Genomic DNA, 22,139 nt, shown 5'->3' with positions numbered 1-22,139 from the left:
TTGTATTTTCCTCTGGTATTAGATTTATTTCTCAAAGGGGCCATCTCAATGTAAGAAGAAAGATGGCAATTCTCAACTCCAGGCCAAACTCTGGTGAGCCCACAGGAAGAGATTATTTTTACATCTGTTTTGGGAGCATTCTGATTGGTTCTATCTGAGTTACATATTGCATTAAATCAATGACTGTATCAAATGTAGGATTTTGGCCAGCCCTGGATGGCCAAATACTTCTCCTCCCCATCCCCAGCCTGGGGTGTTTGGTATGTAGGTGGTGCTAGAACATGTGGGAACCAGGGAGTGTAAGCGGTGTTCCTATATGTGGGGAAGTGGATCCATGTTGAGAGGGACACTATAATTAGCACCTCCACTAGGATCTTGTACATTGAGAAAGGAGGCAGTGTCTTTCCCCTATCAAGAGAAAAAGCTATTGTAACATATAGAAAATATTCATTAAAACAACTTTCCTCCTCTCCCCCAATTTCCTCACCCCCCAAAACAAAACAAAACCAACTTCATTCTTCAAGGTTCAGTTGAAATCTTATCATTTTGGGAGTGGGGCGGGGATTGAACTCAGGGGCACTTGGCCACTGAGCCATATCCCCAGACCTATTTTGTATTTTGTTGGAGACAGGGCCTCACTGAGTTGCTTAGTGCCTCTCTGTTGCTGAGGTTGGCTTAGAACTTGTGATTCTCCTGCCTCAGCCTCCTAAACTTCTGGGATTACAGGTGTGCGTCACTGTGTGAGGCAAAATCTATCATCTTTATAAAACTTTTCTATTCATCCAGTTTGGAAATGGCTTTTCTGGTTGTTTATATTTTGCATTACTGCATTGTACAGTATACATGCATTTTTTTAATCTGACATATTACTATTTGATTTAGAAAACGATTGAATAATCCTCAGTGCCTTATGACTTATGACTTCATTGCAACATAACAGGCTCTAAAGTTTTGTTGAATTAATGAATTCTTAACTCAGTATGTGTGTCTGTATGTGTCTGTGTTGCTGGTGATCGAACTCGGAGCCTTGTGAATGCTAGGCAAGTGCTCTACTTATATTTTACATTCCCAGCCCCGAATTCTTTTTTTTTTTTTGGTATTTAGAGGTAAGGTCTCACTGAGTTGCTTAGCACCTCGATTTTGCTGAGGCTGGCTTTGAATTAGTGATCCTCCTGCCTCAGCCTCCCAAGCTGCTGGGATTACAGGTGTGCACCACCATGCCTGGCTTCCCAGCCCTGAATTCTTAACCCTTTAAAGATGGTGTAAAATGGAATTGTGTATAAGTTCTTACATATTTATGACAGTTGATAGAACCTTATTTTAAAATAGTCTTGGTCCTTTGAAATATGTTAAAATATTTGTCATATGGAGTAAGTTTGTATGCAATATCATTCTGACACCGGAGGATAGCAGAGGCAGTAGAAGCAAGAAATCGATTTCTCACCTACATCTCTGTTCTTTCTAGTGACTGTAGTGAGCCTTGACCATAGTGATGAATTTTTTTTTTTTTTTTTTTTTTTTTTGTATTTGTCCATGGGGAAAATTTCCTCAGAACAACTCTGCTTCTCTTATAAACAGTTATATTTTATTAAAGGTCTATAGTCAGCATTGACTTTTCTTTTTTCGGTATGAGGGATCCAACCCAGGGCCTCCTTGCATATGGTAAGCAAGCATTGTACCTTTGAGCTACATTCTGAGCCCCCATTAAAAATTTTATTTTGAAACAGGGTCTTGCTACTTTGCCCAGGCTGGGCTTGAACTTGCTTTCTTTCTGCTTCAGCCTCTCTAGTAGCTGGGATTATAGGCTTATACCACCACACCTTGTGCTCTCCCAGGCACTCTTACCTCTCTCCTTTGTGTCCTTTGTCTTGTAGTAGAATTGCTTATTTGGTGGAGGAGTGGATTTTCTAAAGGAGTGAATTTACAAAAAAGATGATCTCAATCAGAATGATGAATCTCTTTCCCCAGGGTTAGCAAGTCCTTAATTAGTAAGGCTATTTGCAGTGTAATTAGAACTCCCAAACCAATGAAAGTTAAGAATACTTTTCTGAATTTCATAGTAAACTGTGTAATGTAAGGTACTTTGTAACCAGTGGCTAATACCACAAATGGTCTTTTTTAGAAGTTTGTCTCTATTGACTCATCCAGGAGGGGTCAGTTGAAAACAAAATGTAGCAAAGGAATCAAATACAGATGTCTGAAGTATTTTTGAATTCCTTTAAGCTTGATACATCAAAATAAACTGTGTTTTACGCTCTGAACCCTAGAGCTCTTGAAAAACCATCTACGTTTTCAAGTAAACAAATTGAAATATGAAAAAATTATCTCCTTTGCAAGTGAACAGTTCACTGTGCTGTCTTTGAAGTTAACCACATTAGGGATTTTAACATTTGCTTGTTTTATGGCCACGATTGAGGAAGTCTTAAGTTCCCCCTAAAATAGTTTTTGAAATTGTTTTTCCTTTACAGAACTTAGGCCTTAGTTTGGTTGAACACTTAATCCATTAAGCTATAGAAATGATGCAGACCTACATTTGTTGTATGCAGACCTACGTTTGTCATTCTCACACACTCAGAATGAACTGATTTTATTACATTTTTTAGCATGGGATAACATGACAGGGCACATTAAAGCATATGTTAAAAATATGCTGACAAAATTCTACTTTGTCTTGTCTGTTTTATGTAAGTATCCAAATGTATGGAATTGCATAGATTATTTGAATTTGAGATATTATAATCAAATATGGCTACATTATTAAATTCTTTAAGTAATACTAAATGTTTGGTATTAAAAATATTGTTTTAGTAAAATAACTCAAAAAAGATCTTGGTGTATGCGTGGGTGTAGATTCTTCTTTACATGGTAAGTTTGACTTCTTTGAATGTATTCATTCTTATGTTTGATTACAAGGATATTCTGTAGAAAAATATATAAGTTCTCTGTAACATTCCTTCCCTAGATTCAGTGCAAATAAGTACATTCTTCCACTAGAGAAAAACTACTACATCAGAGATCTTTGACCTCAGTTCCCTGTGAAGCTTGATCATATTTTTGAGAAGATTCATTAATATCCCTTAGATATCAAGTCAGTTGTAGAGGTCTTTAAATGTTTTGTTTGTGTAGATATTACTTTAACTCATAAAACAGGTTAGGGCAGGCTCTCTCAGCCTTTCCCATTGAGAAAACTACTTTGGTATTTCCAAAGACTGCTTGGGAATGCTAATGGGAATGGGGGAAAGAGTAGCTGGTAGGAGATGGCTAAGAGGCATCTAGGCATGGTGGGAAAGGTTCTAGAGTTTCCTGCAAAACATGGAATTGAGTGTGAAAGCACCAGCAGACCTCATAATCATCCAGATATGGCTTTGAAATGGTGGTTCATAGTTTCATGTGATTGTTGGGAACTCCTTTAACATATTTTAGACTTTAGATTATTATTGTTGATGAAGTACTTAACCATAAAGTTGAGAGAATTCAAGCCCATAGAGATTAAGTCTCATTAGTATAGTAACACAGCTAGTTACTTATAGCTATGTTATTTGAGATGAGACTTGATCTCACTAGTTTTACAATTGTAACTTGTCATTATACTAGAACCTGGAACAAGAAACAAAGTATTTTCTTTGGAGCTTTTTTTTCCTCCCCCTCTTTTTTAGATGAGAAATGACAAGTACTTTCACTTACATTTTCTAATGATTCTCACAAGGTCACCAGATAACATGTCTTTAGCTGAGGAAATAGATGCAGAGTGGTTAAGTAGTGCTCATTTCACAATCAGGACCTTTGACTCACCCTTTCTCGCTGTTTATATTACCTTATGAAAAAATATATATATACAATAAACACACACAACAGAGGAAGAGGGAGAAAAGTTGTCAAAGTGAATTCTGTATATGCTAGATAAGCACACTACTTAAAGAAATCTTGTAGCATTGTGTTTTATAATCTGGTTTAGACTTTTGTCTTTAAAATTTTCTCATTCACACAAATGTAGCTTTTTTCTAACCCAAGAATAAATGTTTATAACCCAAGAATAAATTTGTGAGGATATACTTAATGGCGTGCTTTGCAAATGGATTAACTTGTTGAGTTTGAATTTTGAGCAGATTGTGTTTTCTAATGAAACAAATTTGGCTTGTGTTTTATAATTAAAATATTCCAGTTAAGAGAAGTTTTAATATTCTAGTTAACGTTTATTAATAATAATAAAGTTGCTATTATTAAAACGAAGTAGGATAACCCATACTCTTTTGCAGATGAAAAACCTAAGGTTTAGACAGTTTAAATGATGTGACTGTGATGACAGTTTTAAGTGGCCAAGATAGGATCAGACCTGAATCTGTCTTATTTTAATATTGTTAGTAATTACTTGCAATTTTCTGATCTTGTGTGAATAACAATCAGCAGTGATTTGTAGTGCATGTACAAATATGTAACAACAAATCCCACCATTATGTACAACGTTACTGCACCAAATAAAAATCTGGGAAAAATTTTTTAAAAAATATGTAACTTATAGGATGAAAAAAATCAAACAGGCTCTTTGCTTCAAGAAGTATTCCTATATAATACGTGGAACAATTACTAGTAATCTTCTAAAAAGCTGTTAATCTTTTAATACTATTCATAATTTAAAATCCTATAAAAACATTTACCACGTCTGAGATGACAGCAGTGAAGTCTTTTCCATTAGAAATGACTCATGGTAACAATTCGCCTTGGACCTCATACAGTTTATAAAAAGTAACCTTTGTACAGAAGCAAAATGTTAAGGCCAGCTTAGTGGTACACTCCTGTAACTCCAATGGCTCTGGAAGCTGAAGCAGAAGGATGGCAAGTTCCAGGCCAGCTTCAGCAATTTAGAGACTGTCTCTCAAAATAAAAAATAAAAAGGCACTGGGGTACTGTGCTCAGTGGTAGAGCACTCCTGGGTTCAATTTAGGGGGGGGAAATGAAATGTACAGTTAGCCTATTTGAAGAATAGGATTAGTAAATACAACTGATAATACTTAAAAACCTCAATTTCATTATGCTTGATAAGCTTAGGAATAAAAGTGTGGGGGGAGGAGGACATAGATCAATTCTGGGATATGTATATGAGTTTGTGAGAGACTTCTGGTATGGACTGTAATACCTATTGCCTTTTAGATGGTATAAGGAAAAGGATTTTGGATTAGTAATCAGGACACCTGGGTCTTATTAAGGTTTCTATCTAGGTTTGTGTATTCACCTGTGAAGTGAGTAATACAGACTACAATGTCTTTCAAACTAGCCCATAAATCAATTTGTGTTGTACAATCAGTATATAAGAGAAATAAGGAAATATGAATGCATTGGAGTATTTAAGAGTAATTATTGTTTTATTAAATGTTACTTTAGTTATGAATATGTAGGGAAAATTGAGCTGTAAAATGTATTTTTCACAGTTTGGTATTCTACTGAGGATGACTGGAAGGCTTGGCTCAGCGGGGCGTCTCTCCCTCTTGTAGTTTGGGAGCCTTTTTTCTGTGCAGTTTCTTCTGTCAGGTTGTTGAACTTCTTTTTTTTTTAAACATTTATGTTTTAGTTGTAGGTAGACACAATACCTTTATTTTATTTTCATGTGGTGCTCAGGATCAAACCCAGTGCCTAACGCATGCTAGGTGAGTGCTCTACCTCTGAGCCACAACCTTAGCCTCATGGTTGTTGGACTTACATGACAGTTGGAGGCCTCAAGAGACCAAGGCAGGAGTTTAGTCCTCTTAAAGGCTACCTGGTATCTGGCATAGCATCACTTCCAACATACTAATAGTATAGGTCAAAGGAGCCCCAGGCTGGTCCAGATTTAAGTGGAGAGGACATAGACTTGTCTTAAAGAAATTGTGGCCATTTAAAATCTGTCACATTTATGGTAAAATAATTTTGAAAAACATGCCGAGCCACATCCCCAGCCCTTTTTAATATTTTATTTTGAGATAGGGTCTCCCTGAGTTGCTTAGAGTCTTGCTAAGTTGCTAAGGCTGGGTTTGAATTCATGATCCTCCTGCCTCAGCCTCCCAAATTGCTGGGATTATGGCATGCAGCACCGTGCCTGGCATCATTCTACTTTTATATATACTCATGGCTGCTAGCAGATGCCAAGGTAAAACTGTTTCTCTCTTAGGATATTATTCAGATGAAACTGCATATAAAATTCTAGACATTTGTTTTTAGTCTATCAATAGAAAACAGTAGGCATTTAGGAGTAAGAAAGAAAGACTAAAAAGAAAAACCTGTTTTCCAAATCTCTTTTCTTCATCCCTCTCTTTTCCCAGAACTCCAGTCTTGTAAGCTTTTCCCGTCTTCTGTATTTTTTTTTAAAGAGAGAGAGAGAGAGAGAGTTTATTTATTTTTTTGGCGGACACAACATCTTTGTTTGTACGTGGTGCTGAGGATCGAACCTGGGCCGCACGCATGCCAGGCGAGCGCGCTACTGCTTGAGCCACATCCCCAGCCCTGTCTTCTCTATTTATCTAGAAAAAACTGCAGCACCATTCACCCAATTTCTCAAGTCTCAAATATAGAAGTTACTCTCGATTCCTTTCTTCCCTTGATACCTCATATTTAGTCCACCAGCAAGTCCTGTTAGTCTACTTCCAGAATGTCTCCTGGAACCATCTACTTCTCTTCATGGCCATCATTATCTCTATGGTTATCTGTTACCAGAACTGCTCTAATAGGCTTCTAATTTGGTCTTTCTGTTTTCTTGCTCCTCTATTCTATTCTCCATACTATGCTCAGAATGATCTTTTACACACAATGAGATCATGTTATTCCTCTGTTTAAAACTTGATTACAGTGATGGCTTCCTGCCATACTTATAACAAAATCAATACTTCGTAAGCTCATGCAGTCCAATCCCATCTGCTGCTTGCACTGGCCACGTACAGCTCTTTCTCTCTCACTTGCTTTTTTTGCACTGGCAGTCTAGTTCTCCTTTGGGGGCTGTTCTGATTGCCCTTCCCCCACTTGGCTTTGCTTCACTTCTCTGCTTGTAGAGAGAGAACCTGACTACCTAATGTAAAAGAGATTTTCTCTACATTGATCTGCTGGTTTTAATTCTCTGTATAGCAATTAAAAAAATATTTTTCTTAGTTGTTGATAGACCTTTTTTTATTTATTTACATGTGGGGCCAAAAATCTAACCCAGTGCCTCACACATGCCATGCAAGTGTGCTACTGTTGAGCCCCAACCCCAGCCCTGCATAGCACTTTTGATCCCTTGATGATCTTGTCTGTTACTTGATTATTCATCTGTATTCCTTTAGAATGTTATTTCTATAATGGCAGAACGTGGGTTTTTGTTTGTTTTTGGTACTGGGGATTGAACTGGTCGGTATCCCCAGCCCTTTTGATTTTTTATTTTGAGACAGGGTTCCCTAGGTTGTTTAGGGCCTTGTGAATCCTACTGAGACTGGTTTTGAACTTGTGATCCTTCTGAACTGTGGGAATTATAGGTGTGTGCCACCATACCCTCCCAGAGCTTGTTCTTGATCTTTGCTGAATTTCTAGTTTTGAGTGTACAGAGTAGATGCTAAATCAACATTTGATCAGTGACTGAATGAATAATTCCTGAAAGCTTGTTTGTGAAATAAAATAGATTGATCTATGGTGTTACGATAAATTAAGGAAAACCTTTAATATAACACATATATAAGGTTACAGACAATCCTTTGGGAAGGACTGTCTTTAATTCTGTAATGTCCTTTCTATATTTTTATATTAAAATATCCTTTTCATTATTAAGTGATAGTGATATTTAGTTTTATAGTTTAAAAATATGTTTTTTGCAGCAGGAATAATTGGAAAGCACTTTTAGGTCCTGTACTTTTAGGTTGGAGGTTTTCTTCGAGTTTCAGAAATTTATATAGTTCACTGAAAATAAAGAAGCACTGTGTGGGTGTGCCTGGGAAGGGAGTTTCGCTAAAAACTCCTACTAAATAAAGTTCGATCTATCAGATGTTCTTGTAGTCTTCAAATTCTTCTGGGAAGTAAATTGCCAGGTTACCTTTAAAAATTGTATTCTATTCAAATGTGTGATGTTAAAGTGAAATATGACATAAGAATATACAGGTAATAAAAGAAAATAATAAAGTTTTATGATTCCTTTTGGAGATGAGAACTAATATGTTTAGCAACATTTCTTTGAATAACCTTGCCCATTCTGAAACTAATTAAAATTGATCAGCTCTTAAGAAAGCAATATGTATTGAGACACAAATAGACAGTTTTTCCTTTACTGTCTAATAAGAACTGACAAGGTCTTGAGATGTCACCTCTAACACACTCCTTTGTGTTGAAGATTAGGAAACTGATGGTAAAACAGGTAATGATTTGTGAAAAGTCATACTGTTATTGATAGGGGCCGGATCAGAATTCCCATCTTTGGGCTGGGGCTGTAGCTAATTTGCAGAGCACTTGCCTAGAATGTGTGAGGTACTGGGTTTCATCCTTAGTACCACATAAAAATAAATAAATAAGTAAATAAAATAAAAGTAGTTAAAATATATTAAAAAAAAAAAGAATTCCCATCTTCACATTCACAGGCTTCTGAACTATGTACTGTGGCACAATACTAATTTTAGGGAGACAAGTTTTAAGAAGTTTCTCTTTTTGGAGTATGATATAGATTGCTTAAAAAAGATTATTTTCATCAATTATTAAATGAGGGTATATATTTTAAGTAACATACAGGGAAAACACTCCACATTCATGTGATGACAGCTGAGCTTTTAAGCACAATTCGAAACTGGTATTTATACTTTTAACTTTTGTGAAGTTGCAATTTAAAATTAACCAAGAAAATCAGAGTAACATTTTATTTTTGTTATTCCTGTCTTAAAAATCTTTAAACATGAAAAGATAAAGCATTTGTAAAGTAAATCAAATTCCTGTAAAGATTTAAGTGTAGTTTTGATGGTTGTTATTTTAAAAATACAAGGTTTTAGGCCTGGGAATGTAGCTCAGTTGGTAGAGCTCTTCCCTAGCATGTGTAAGATCCTGGGTTCAATTCCTAGTACTACAAAAACAAAAACAAAAACAAAACAACAACAACAAAATCCCCCAAGTTTTAAAAAGAGTAGGAATGCTTGCATTTTAAAATCATTTATAAAACACAAAATTTGCTGGGTAATGTGGTTGGTGCATTCCTGTAATCCCAATTAATTAGGAGGCTGAGGCCGGAGGTTCATAAGTTTGAAACCCGTCTCTACAATTTAATAGGCCCTCAGCAGTTTAGTGAGAACTGTCTCACTAAATTAAAAAAAAAAGGGGGGGGGGCGGCTAGGGTTGTGACTCAGTGGTAGAGTGGTTGCCTCACATGTGTGAGCCACTGGGTTCAATTCTCAGCACCGCATATTAATAAATGAATACAATAAAGGTCTGTCAACACTAAAAAATATAAAATAAAATAAAAAGGGCTGGAAATGTGGCTTGGTAATTAAGCATCCCTGAGTTCAGTTCCCTATACAAACAAACAAAAACCCTGCAAAATTTAATATTACAAAACTTTATGACTATAAAATTAATGCATAATAGAAAATTTACTGTAAATAAAGTAAAAAGTTCATATAATTCTGCTTCCCAGAGATGACAACAACATCTAAATGTGTTTCTTTTCATATATATATATATATATATATATATATATATATATATATATATATCATGTATTTTTAAAAAATATGGTCAAGATCACATTCTGCAGTCTTTTTCTTTGCTTGTTTTTTTTTTTTTCATTTAACATTATATCATGAGCATTTTCCTATGACCTGAAAAAAAAAATCCGTGGAAACATTTTATAATAGCTCCATAACATTCCCCTATAATTTAATTAATATAGGATATAATAAAAATTTGAGGGCTAGAGCTATAGCTCATTGGTAGAGCGCTTGCCTTGCATGTGTGAGGCACTGGGTTCTATCCTCAGCACCACATAAAAATAAATAAAGATATTTTGTCCAACTACAACTAAAAAATATTAAAAAAAAATTTGAGAGGCTGGGGTTTTTGGCTCAGTGGGAGAGGGCTCACCTAGCACATGCAAGGCCCTGGGTTCATCCTCAGTACCACATAAAAGTAAATAAGTAAAATAAAGATGTTGTGTCCAACTACAACTAAAAACTAAATATTTTTTTTAATTTGATATTGTTAATGCTGAAATAAGTAACTGCATATACAAATCTTTTTTTTCATATTAGCTTTTAAAAAAAATTTATTTTGCAGTATTGGGTATTGAACCCAGGGCCTTGCACATGTAGTGCAAGTGCTCTACCACTGAGCTACATCCCAGCCCTTTTTAAAAAAATTTATGTTGAGATGGGATCTCACTAAGTTGCTCAGGCTGTCCTCAAACCTGTCTAAGCCTCCTGAGTAACTGGGATTACATGCTTGCGTCAGCACACCCTGCATGTTAGTCTCTCTCTCTCTTTTTTTTAAACCATAGTTGCCTGAAAAAATGTAGTTTTCTGATTCACATTGCCAAAAAGCTTTCTAGAAATGTACTAATTTATACTTCCACCAATAATGTATGAGAGTTCTTTATTTATTGTACCCTTATAACAAACTGGTTATGTTTGAAAAGAACATTTCTATTATTTTGGGACCTGAAGCATCTGTTGAAAAGATTAGTAAGGGTGGGTTCACATCTTTGTTCTGGAATATAGAGGCACTTAGCTATTTGGGCTTATCTATTGGTTTGCTTTTATAGTGGCATATTAACCCAAGATTAGATATAATAGATAGAATATGTGCTTATTAATCTTACCAAGAGCAAACTATTTGACCCATTTTCCTTGATTCAGCTGTTCAAAGTGAGAAGGTTAATGAAGTTAAAGATTTCAATTGACTACTTTTCCTTAAAGGGGAATAAGCTAGGCCTTTAGGAAAAGAATACATTTGAAATAAATTGCTTAGAAAATTGATCAAAAGTAGTAGTTACTCAGCAAGTGTGTGTGTGTGTGTGTAGATGAAATGCCAGATTCATGGGACCCCAATAGACCTCCAGGAGCCAAATCCTATGCAATCACACAATTGGTCTTTATTGCAAGTTGAGCCTGGACTCACAACTTTTTCCGAAGCAGCAGTCCCAGGGAGTGAGTCCCAACCGACCCTTAGTTCAGTGGGGATTTATAGATTTTTGGGGGATACATCACACAGCAAATCATTTCACATCGCAGAAAAGTCCAACAACAACTCTTACCATTGATTAGCACATTCACTGGCAGGAACAAGTTGGGTAAGGGTGATTGGTTGGTTCAAGAGGTGGATACATTTGAACTGATTGGTTCAAATGTATCCACCTCTTGAAACTTGGAGGGTTGCCTAATCATGTTATCAATCACCAAAACTACTGGGTGGGTCACCTGGCATTTCAGATATTTTCATGCTGATTGGTGGTTGCTAGGGGGTTGCTATGGTTCCTCACCTTTGGTAACTGAGTCTGGGACACTTGGCACACAGATCTCTCCTGTTATTTACAGACAAATAACTCAGCAGGGTGGATATGTGCCTAGGAGTGGTCTGTGGGTCTTTCCAAGGACAAGGGTCATGTCCCCTCCCTCTGCACAGGCCTTGAGGTAGAAACTGGTTTCTCAAAAATGGAGAAACCTAGAAAAAGAGTAAGAATTACTGTGAAACCTCTGTGAATCAAAAGAACTGCCTTTACCTGGAAAAATGTATCTTTACTTTGGGTCCCTACATCATTGACTCTGAAAGAACAATCACACAAGTCCTGTTTGTTGAAATATTTTTGTGTTTATATTTGCAGAAATGACTTGTATCTAAATACATTTTTAAAAGAATAAGCTTTTTGAATGTTGTGATTTTAATTTAAAAAAAAAGTTTTGATTAAGTTAAATGCAAAAGGTCACTTATCAAAAATGAATTTGTAAAAAAAATCTTTGATTTGACTTCAGTTTGATTAAATATTTGAATGTTGCAGACCTACATGTTAGAATTTAGTATATTTGTTTAAAAAAACCACTAAAATAAAATCAGCTGTTTGGTAGCAAAATTAAGGTTTTAAATTTATTTATTTATTTTTCCCCCAATGCTGGCTCAAATCCAGGGCATTGAGATATTAGGCAAGTGCTCTACCACTGAGCTACATTCCCAGCCCATTTTTTTTTTCAATCTTTATGCTAAAAATAAAAAGTATGAATTACCATTGTATGTTAAGCATGAACAAAAGCACATTTGATTTTACAGAAGACCAAGTTCATGTTAGCTTTAGTATCATGCTTCCCAGAGATGTAATTTTAACTAGTGTGATAATAATTATGTTATTTTCTATGGATTCCATTAGACAGACACTTTACTCAGTTAATTAAATTTGAATCTTTGCTATGGCCTAAAAAGTATATAACAGTTAAACTGGTTAAACTTAGGGTCAGACAGATTAAGAACCAGATCAAGGTCACAGACCTAATAGGTTTCTACTCATTCTGACCCAAAGATCAGAAGCAATTGGCCAGACTTTGGAACATAAAGAAATGCAAAACTTGGTGGATATGGTGGTGCTGGAGGCAGGCTGCCACATACCTGTAATCTCATTGATTTAGGAGGCTGAGGCTGGAAGTTTTGTAGTTCAAATACAGCTGCAGTGACCTTAGCAAAACCCTCAGCAATTTAGAGGGACCCTGTCTCAAAATAAATAAAAAAAGGACTTTGGATGTAGTTTAGTGGTCAAAGTCCCCCATGGCTTAAATTGCAGTACAAAACAAACAACAACAAAACAAGCAAAAGTTTAGCCACTGACTCCTACTGAATCAAACCTGCATTTTAACAAGATTCCCCAAATGATTTGTGTGCATATTAAAGTTTGAGAAGCACTGCTTTACATTATACTGTGCACCATATTAAAATTTAACTTAGATTTTATACTCCTAAGGATTATTCCTGGCTTGATTTTAGTCCATGTGGATTAACTATTAATGTTTTCTGCAAGAGGAGGAGGGAATCTCTTGAATTGGTGTCTCCACCACTTAAAATTGCTATACACCTGCATCTGTGCTTTGGATTCAGTTTAATCCAGAGGAACCATTCTGCTTCTGTACATTTGGTCAAAGTCTCATGATTGCAAGTATAGCCCAGTGTTTTAATGGACTTTACTTGTGGACTGAATACATCATGAATCACTGTAGATAGACATTTCCCAAATTAAAGAGAATAAGTCTTAAGCCTAAAAACAGTGCTTTCTAAAGAAACTTGCAACTTTGGATTGGGCAAAGGGGAGGGAGGGAAATGGAGCAGGCATGGGGATAGGAAAAATGGTGGAATGAGAAGGACATCATTACCCTAGGTACATGTATAATTGCACAAATGGTGTGACTACAATCAGAGAAATGAAAAGTTGTGCTCCATTTGTGTACAATGAAACAAAATGCATTCTGCTGTCATGTATAACTAATTGAGATGAATAAAAAAAGAAACTTGCAATCTTTTGGAATATTTGATGTTTTTAGATGGATACCAGGAAAAGCAGATTTGTATAAATTGTCCATTTTAGTAATTTCATTATGTGAATGTAATTATTCTGTTACAGGAGCAATGATAGGTTAAAAAATGAATGATAATTTAAGACTACAGAACAGTACTATCTGGAATAAATATAATGCAAGATATGATTTAAAATTTCTAGTAGTCACATTAAAAAAGAAACAGTTTAACCTTAATATATTTTTCTAATCCAGTATATTCAAAATATTATTTCAACATAAATCAATAGAAAACTTATTATAGAGATGTTTTATGTTCTTTTTTTGGTTCTAAGTCTTGAAAATATTGGTAAATGTTTATACTTACATTATTCTAGTTTGGATGTTAAAATTTCAATGGTTAAAAAGCAAAATATAGCTGGTGAGGTGGTGCATGCCTTCCCAGTCGCTGACTCCAGAAGCTGGGGCAGGAGGATTGAAAGTTTGAGGACAGCTTGGGCAATTTAGCAAGATCCTGCCTCAAAATAAAAATAAATAAATAAATAAATAAAAGGGCTGGGGATGTGGCTCAATGGTAGAGCACTCCTAGTTTTAATCTCTAGTAGTGTGGGGGGGGAACAGTCCAATCAAAACAATAAAATTGTATTTAATGGAATGTAGGGAAGGAAAATGTGTTGATCCTTTTCTTGCACAACAGTTAAGAGAAGAGCATAACAATTTTTTTTTTTTTTTAATTTTTGATAGTAATTTTAGGTGACATGGAAACCTTAAGAATGAAAACCCAAAGACCTAGAGTGAACTATCCATTTAATGCTTATGTCTAATTACTGTGTAGAAATACAAGTGGACAAAAAGGATATGATTTAATGCTAATAGACTTAAGTGGGAAAACTTAGCAAGATCTGACCAGATTCTTCTTGTCCTCTCCCTGTAGCCTGCCTTCCTCCTGGGGATGGGGCAGGACCCTTTCTTAAATGGTGGTCTTTTTATCTACTATCAGACAAGGTAGGTCAGAGAATTTCTTTGTGGCCAACTCCAAGACAGAAAGGCAGGGGAAGATTTATTTTTAGGCTTTGTAGCTTGTTTGGGGAAAGTGATTCTATGACCTGCCTGAGAATTTCTAGTTTCTGCTTCCTGCCTTAAGTGGGATTGTGGGTGGGTGTAGATCAAGAAAATAGGAGGTCAGAGGGAAACTTTGCTTCTGAGGCCTTCACATTTGGGTATGTTTTATGAACCCCAGCAGAAAAGCACATAGCTTCAGTTTTAACATTAAATATATTATAATTCACTTTTTCAGTTCCAGCAGCAACAATTTTATTTTTTGGGGAGTACTCTGGATTGAATCCAGAGGCGCTTTAACTGAGCCACAACCCCAACCCTTATTTTGTATTTTGAGACAGGATGTTGCTAACTTGCTTAGGGCCTACCTAAATTGATGAAGCAGCCTTAAACTTGTGATTCTCCTGCCTCAGCATCACAAATTGGTGGTGGGATTTCAGGCATGCGCCAATGCATCTGGACCCATCAGCAACATTTTACTATATTATGGTGTTTGGTTTATTTTTGATGTATTTCAGAGATATGAAATAAATCATTATCCTCTATGATCATTAAATGAATGTTACTGCTAATAATATAAATGTTTAAATTTAGAGAACAAAGAAGAAATAAAGAAACGCTATTTGGGACATAAAGCATTTACTAATTTTTCCCTCTCCTAATATTCCCAAAGTTAGAATTAATTTTCCTATTTGAAAAATATTTTTATTAGTGGTTTACAATTTCTTAATCCTGGGACTGGGGTTGTAGCTCAGTGGTAGAGCGCTTGTTTAGCACGCATGAGGCACTGGATTTGATCCCCAGCACCACATAAAAAAATAAATAAGTAAACAAATAAAATAAAGGTATTTTGTTCATCTGCAACTAAAAAAAATAAAAATTAAAAAAAAATAAATAAAAAACAATTTCTTAATCCTTTAGCCACATTGAATTTTAAGGTTAGAGTTAGGAGTTAGGGTACCTCCCGATCTGATCTTTTTCCTATAGCTTGTTTTTATAACCTGCATACTTTTGAGGAAAGTGAGGTAATCTGTCAAGTGTGGCAAACAGGGTACAGTGGTGTTACTTTGACCAGACGGTGTAAAACTTTATGTGCATACGTGGATCACCTGGGAACACGCTGAGAATACCGGGTGTTTGGGTCTCATCCATCTAGATTCTCATTCAGTTTAGAACCCTAGGTACCTCCATATTAACTAAAATGCTTTAAGTGTTTAAGTTCGCGAACAAACGGGACCATCAGACCAGCAATTGACCGCTAAACCCTGCAAATTGGAATTTAGTACGTCCTGCTGCTATTGCTGAGTTCGATTTTCCCCAGGGTTGAGGTTTCGCAGGCGGTTACGTTACTTCTGCAGATGGATTTTTCAGGTGGTTAAACCCTATCGCGATTTGCCCTGACAGCCTCCCTTACCCCCGTACAGTTAAAAGAGACCTCAGCTTGCCGAGGTAGACCATGGCCATGTGACTGCGAAGCCAGTTGCCGGAGGCGCGGCCATTTTTGAGGCGGGCACCCAACCTTGTGCCTTGTGGGGCGGCCGACGCTGTTACCCGGACTCAAGATGGCCACCACGCCCGCTAGCCAGCCCGCTGGCCAGCCAGCGAGCCCGCGCGCCTGGGAGCCGGCACGAGCCGCTCTGGCTGTCTGCCGTGGCCGGCGGCGCCCAGGGACAGACTCCAGCCGTCCCCGGGGGCGGAGCATACGCCCTCCCTCCGCCCGCCGCCAATCAACGCGCGAGGCCAGCTCTCCTGGGGCCGCCCGCGCGCGGGGTGTGTGAGGACGCGCTCTGGGTCGCGGAGTGCCTGAGCAGAGGAGCAATTGCTGTGGTACCTGCAGCTGCCCCAGAGGACGCAGAGCATCGGAGCGAGCGCGGTGGTGTGGGGGCAGGAAGACGAAGTCATGTCGGTCAGGTAATGAGCGGGCGGCTGCTTAAACTGCGTCCTGGCTGGGCTTTAGCATCCCGACCTCCCGAGAACAGTTGCCCCTTCTCCTGGGTGGTCTGGAGGTTTTCTTTGCCGCCCACCCCCCTCTTGTTGGCGCTTTCTCCGCACTTTTCATTAGTGCATTTCTGTTTTCCCCAGAAGTTTTTGGGTCTCTGGCACACGGTGGTGTCCTGAAAGTCGCCGCTTGGTTGAGGTGACCCTCGCTCAGATTCCAGGGTTTGAAGCCTGCTTATATGTACAGTGGATTTCTCATGACAAATGTAGTTTGCCCCTCCTCCCCCCCCCCCGTAACCCAGGGCCTGAGGGAACCTGACATACACAATGTGTTACCATGCCTGTGTGTCATGCCTTCTGACAGAACTTATTGGTTGGCCATGAGCAGACCCTCAAACTTGACCTCTCTCTGCATGTTGGTTGCATCCAAGTTGCAAAATTGAGTGCCCCCAAAATGTTTGCTTGTGTCCGGAATTAGTACCGGATGGTTCTCGAAGGTACCATCTGTTTACCTACTTTTATTGGAGAGTCACAAGTGAAATGAGTTTTGTGAGATAATAGGCATATAACGCAAACAATCGTACTTTTAAATTTTTGAGGATTCTTTTATGGTTAATGATATTATAACGGGCTTGTCCACTTTTTGCATGTAGCCTTGACTGAATGTTTAACTGTTGCAAATTCAACTGTTCACTAAAAGAGATAAATTGCTTTACCTACCCAGTGTTTGACCTGCCTCTTAATGAAAGACCTTGGTCTTTTATTGCCCCAAAGAAAGGGAGGCCCAGCATAAATAAGAGAAATAAGTTCATTTGAGGGTTTTGAGCATCCAGGGGCGTAAGTTGTAGTAATTAATTCAATAGCTTCTCAATGGTAATTTTGATTACACTGATATTTAAGAGATGGCTGAAAACTTAATCCTCAGGTTAGATAAAGCAAGATCTAATGGCATTGAAGTTAGACACTATTTCTTCAATTGCATAGTTCTGTACTAACATAGACAAGGAATACTTATCTTTTTATGCAGAAGGGGAAACTCAGGTGCTGTGATTTGGAAACCCATATGGGAAGGTTTCACAGTAAGTTACATTGGGGCATGTAAATCTAGCTTTTAAATCTACCAGTGTTTTAGGATGAATTAGGATATTACTGTTATACTGAGTTAAAACCACTTTTCTCTACTCCTTCTTGCATTTCCATCAACACAGACTGCTGCTAATTAGGTGTGCTGGTCAAATGCTTTCTCTTTTAAGAATCAGTTCTTATGTGGATTCATTTTTTTTTTTTTTCTCCTTGGTATTGGGAGTTAAACCCAGGGGCTCTCTACTACTGAACTACAATCCCCAGTATTTTTTATTTTGTGACAGGATCTCTCTAAGTTGCCCAGGCTGGCCTAAAATCAGCAATTTCCTATCTCAGCCTCCTTAGTAGCTAAGATTATATGTGTGTGCCAATATGCCTTGCTAGCAGTATGTATCTTTTAATGTAGGGGTTGAATGGTGGTTCTTTTCAAGACTCATCTAAAAGTTAACAGTTATTTTGAAAAGCTAGGTAACTGATAATAAAGTTCATTTATGCTTACTTCTTCTGATGTTAATCTGCATTTTATGAAGTCTTGAGCTATAGTGATGTGCCTTGAAAAAAAGCTTTTTCAGTAGTTACCTAAACCATCTACTACATTTTTCACCAAAGAATTGAGACCAAGAGAAGTTTGAGTCCTGTGTGCAAATTAGTTAGTGGTAAGGTTAAGAATTAAATCCAGATCTCTGTAATCTAGTGCTCTGCATGATACCTTTATAAAAACAATATATTACTTAAATTTCCTGAAAAAGATGCTTCTATTAAGAACAAAATTATAACATGTATTGTGAGAGATCAATAGTGACTCTCTTGCTTTCCTCTCTTTGGTCCTACAAGGAACTTGGTAACTTAGGTTTAGGAGTAGGAAGGAAGACTATGCAACGTGAAGTGACTATATAGTGACAGTTTTGAAAGTGCCTCAGTATGGACTGTACTTAATGCAGTTTTGTCTTACCTTTAGTTTTATCAGTCATAAAGTTAGGCATGTTCCCATTTTGTGCTTAGCCTAATAGTAGCCCCCAAGTTAGATATTACCAACCCTTTTACTGGTGAGAATAGTAATCACAAGTTATCAGAATCTGACTTCATGTCCAATGTTCTTGCTTTTATACCACTCTTAAAATGTAGCTAAATATAGTAATGTTCGACTCTTTGCAATGACTATGAACAAATATAGGATGGGAAATCACATCAATTGTCAACAGGTTAGGATCATAATTGAGGGCCTTTTTTAGTGTTATTGATTCCATTTCTTTTCTTCTCTGGAGATTGTAGTGAGATAACTTAGTGTGATACTCATGTATCCTACAGTGTTATTGGGTAAGTTTAAAATTGTAATGAAATAACTTCGTGTGATACTCATGTATCCTACTTGGTAAGTTTAAAAATGCTTTTAAGTTTTAAGGCATTTTACAAATGGAATATAGTCAGTCTTATTAAAAACACTTTCATGCATAAATCTTTTCTAATGTCATGTATAACTAATTAAAACAACAACAACAAAAAGATGCTAACAGAAAAAAGGATCAAAGCAAATAGGTCAAAATATTAAGTGATTGATTTTGAAAAGTGAGAACTTGGGTGATTGCTATTTTTCTTTTTGTACTTTACATAAGAATAAATGTCCTACCCCACCCCCCAAAGCACTTTGATTCTTTCTGCTTCCTGACTGCCTTGAGGTGATTGGCTATGCTCTGCTATGCCCTTCCACCATGACATTCTACTTCACCAGAAGCCCAAAGCAGTGGAGCTAGCCTACCTTAGACTGAAACTATGAACTAAAATAAATCTCCCCCCCCATAAAAAAAGAACACCCACTTTGAAAATGGGCAAATATGAAAAAAAAAATGTGTAAGTTTTTAAACGGGAAACAAACTTACCTAATTCCCTTGCTTTACAGTTGAAGATGCTAAAGCCCAGATATATTGTGCTTTGTTCAAGTTCACATAAATAGTTGGAAATCTTAACTAGAAATAGATCTCTAGGTACCTCTTTCAGTATCCTTTCTTGTGTAGCATTTAACTATCAAAACTTTTTTTTTTTGGTACTGGGAATGAGCTCAGGGGTGTTTAACCACTGAGCCACAATCCTAGCTCTTTTTTATTTTTTAATTAGAAACAGGGTCTTGCTCATTTGCTTAGGCCCTTGCTAAGTTGCTTAGGCCCTTGCTAAGTTGCTGAGGCTGGCTTTGAACTCTCAATCCTCCTGCTTTAGCCTCCCAAGCTGCTGGGGATTACAGGCATGTGCCACTGCACTGGGCTAAGACTTCTTGATGATTTTAGACAAGAACTTTTTTCTTCCTTCCTTCCTTCCTTTTTCTTTCTTTTTTTTTTTTAGAGAAAGAGAATTTTTAATATTTATTTTTTATTTTTTTTTTTGGCGAACACAACATCTTTATTTATACGTGGTGCTGAGGATCGAACCCAGCGCCATGTGCATGCCAGACAAGCGCGCTACCGCTTGAGCCACATCCCCAGCCTTTCTTTTTCTTTTTTTTTTTAACTGAAGATCTTTGAATAATTTTGCTGGAGATAATCTTTATCATTTGTATTTTACACGACTACATTATTATTGATGGACAAGTCTAAATTTCCAGACTCTAAAACCAATTATTCTTGGTAAACAACTTTTTTTTTTTAACACATATTTTTAAATTATAGATGGACACAGTACCTTTATTTTATTTATTTTTATTTGGTGCTGATGATTGAACTCAGTGCTTCACATATGGTAGGAGTGCTAAGCAAGCACTCTACCACTGAGCCCTGGCCCTAATGAATAACTTTTGCTCTTTGTTATGTAAAGCAGATTCCAACTAGTCTTCATTCCGGAGATTATAGAATATGCTTGATAAATTGATGCTTTTTTTTCTTTTCTTTTTTTTTTTTTTTTGATGCCAGGGTTTGAACCTAGGGCCTCCCAAATACTAAATAAGCCCTCTATCACTGAACTACATTCACAGCCCACTTTTGTCATTTTTAATTGACCCAGTAACAAAGTTGAAACTTGAGTTAAATTCGTAGACATAGGAAAATAAAGAATATCAGACTGGAAGAGGATCTAACAGTGTTTTAATTTTTTTCTTTATACTGGACCAATGTCCAAACTGAAGTAACATAGTATAAGATAGAATTTACATCTTCCCAACTTGGGAGGCTGAGGCAGGCGAACTGCAAGTTTGAAGGCAGCCTGAGCAAGTTAGCAAGTCCCTGTCTCAAAAATATAAAAATGGGCTGGGGCTGGGGCTGTGGCTCAGCAGTTGTGGCCTAGTCCGTGCAAGGGCCTGGGTTCAATCCTCAGCACCACATAAAAATAAATAAATAAAGGTATTGTGTCCAACTACAACTAAAAAATAAATATTAAAAAAATATAAAGGGGCTGGGGATGTGGCTCGAGCGGTAGCACACTCACCTGGCATGTGAGGGCACTGGTGCGATCCTCAGCACCACATTAAAAAAAAAAATAGATGTGTGTCCACCAAAAACTAAAAAATAAATATTAAAAAATTCTCTCTCTCTCTCTTTAAAAAAAAATATAAAAAGAGATGGGGATGTATCTTAGTGGTAAAGCACCCCTGGGTTTAATCCCCACTGCAAAAAAAAAAAAAAAAAAAGATCTCAGGCTCCTACTTTGAGCGGTTTTGAATAAGCAACACTATTTTAAAATCTTCCTCTGAATATTACCTTGTTTTCTTAACGTCAGTGTCTAGACTGGTTTTGGACATTGCTTACAGCTCAGGTTGTGACAGGGAAGATTGGACAAATGCTTTTGGGAAAAGGAGTCTTTGCGATAGAGCTACAGAGCCTTACTCTTTGGCCTGCCCAGACTGGTTGGGTTTGGTCTAAGACTATTCTGGGACTCTGCATATGACTGTGCCCTACATGATGATTCTGGAACCACTTCTGTGTGGTTTTTTAAAGGTCCCTTTAAAAAGGCCTACACTGGAAAATTTATGTGGTCCATGGGTGGGGTCTTGGGATATTTTTCCTCTAACAGTCAAAGACTTTTTGAGGTGTGTCCAATAGACTCTGCCAAGCCACTCAGATGGAGAACATTTATATGAAGACTAAAATCAGGCTGTTTGAAACTGTCTTTTTCTTTGTTGTTTCCTTGGGAGCATTTAAACAAATTTTTAAAACTCATTTCAGGACCTGTGGGTTTTTTTTTTTTTTTTTTTTTTTTAAAGAGAGAGTGAGACAGGGAGAGAGAGAGAGAATTTTTTTAGTATTTATTTTTTAGTCATCGGCGGACACAACATCTTTGTTTGTATGTGGTGCTGAGGATCGAACCCGGGCCGCATGCATGCCAGGCGAGCGCGCTACCACTTGAGCCATATCCCCAGCCCCTGCACAAACTTTTTTATGTTTTGAAATTCTTAGTTGAGCTTCTAAAATAAATGAAATTATTTCATTTGTGAAATATTTTGAAGAACTAAAACAGGAATCCTTATGTGCAGTGTTGTCAGCTGTTAATGTTCATATTTATAAATAGGTCATCTTTGTTTGAAAACACATACAAGGTTTTTTAACTCCAAATCTTTCCATCCAAAGTATTGCTACATTTAAACTGAACTGTTAAAAGATAAAACTGGAAGCAAAATGACTGTTT

General features: G+C 37.0%; 1 protein-coding gene and 1 long non-coding RNA gene across 6 annotated transcripts in view; one reads left to right on the top strand and one right to left on the bottom strand.

Annotated features, from left to right (window-relative positions):
- Positions 1-22,139, top strand: part of Adk (adenosine kinase) — a 488,318-nt gene that overhangs the window by 8,990 nt on the left and 457,189 nt on the right. Inside the window, exon 1 of one of the 3 annotated variants that reach the window (XM_046419602.2) lies at positions 16,270-16,424. The exons of the other annotated variants lie outside the window; for them this stretch is intronic. Coding sequence (XP_046275558.1) covers positions 16,414-16,424 — 11 coding nt within the window. The 5' untranslated portion in view covers positions 16,270-16,413. Of the gene's footprint in view, positions 1-16,269; positions 16,425-22,139 lie in introns of those variants that run through there. 3 annotated transcript variants of the gene reach the window in all.
- On the bottom strand, positions 3,095-13,995 carry LOC124075962 (uncharacterized). Of its 3 annotated transcripts, XR_009226411.1 has the most exons (4): positions 13,822-13,995; positions 11,444-12,656; positions 6,252-6,323; positions 3,095-3,729 (listed from the first exon to the last, which is right to left on the bottom strand). It is a non-coding gene; the product is annotated as an uncharacterized LOC124075962 (long non-coding RNA). The 3 variants fall into 3 exon arrangements; XR_009226410.1 differs by lacking the exon at positions 3,095-3,729 and having other exon boundaries at positions 4,259-6,323; XR_006846220.2 differs by lacking the exon at positions 3,095-3,729 and having other exon boundaries at positions 4,259-6,323; positions 12,559-12,656.

Source organism: Marmota monax, unplaced genomic scaffold (genome assembly GCF_021218885.2).
Source record: "Marmota monax isolate L192 unplaced genomic scaffold, Marmota_monax_Labrador192_F-V1.1 WCK01_AAM20220418_F8-fsc00019, whole genome shotgun sequence".
In the NCBI taxonomy this organism is placed as follows: domain Eukaryota; kingdom Metazoa; phylum Chordata; class Mammalia; order Rodentia; family Sciuridae; genus Marmota; species Marmota monax.
The sequence above is the reverse complement of the archived record's forward strand: the minus strand, read 5'-3'. Positions and strand labels throughout refer to the sequence as shown.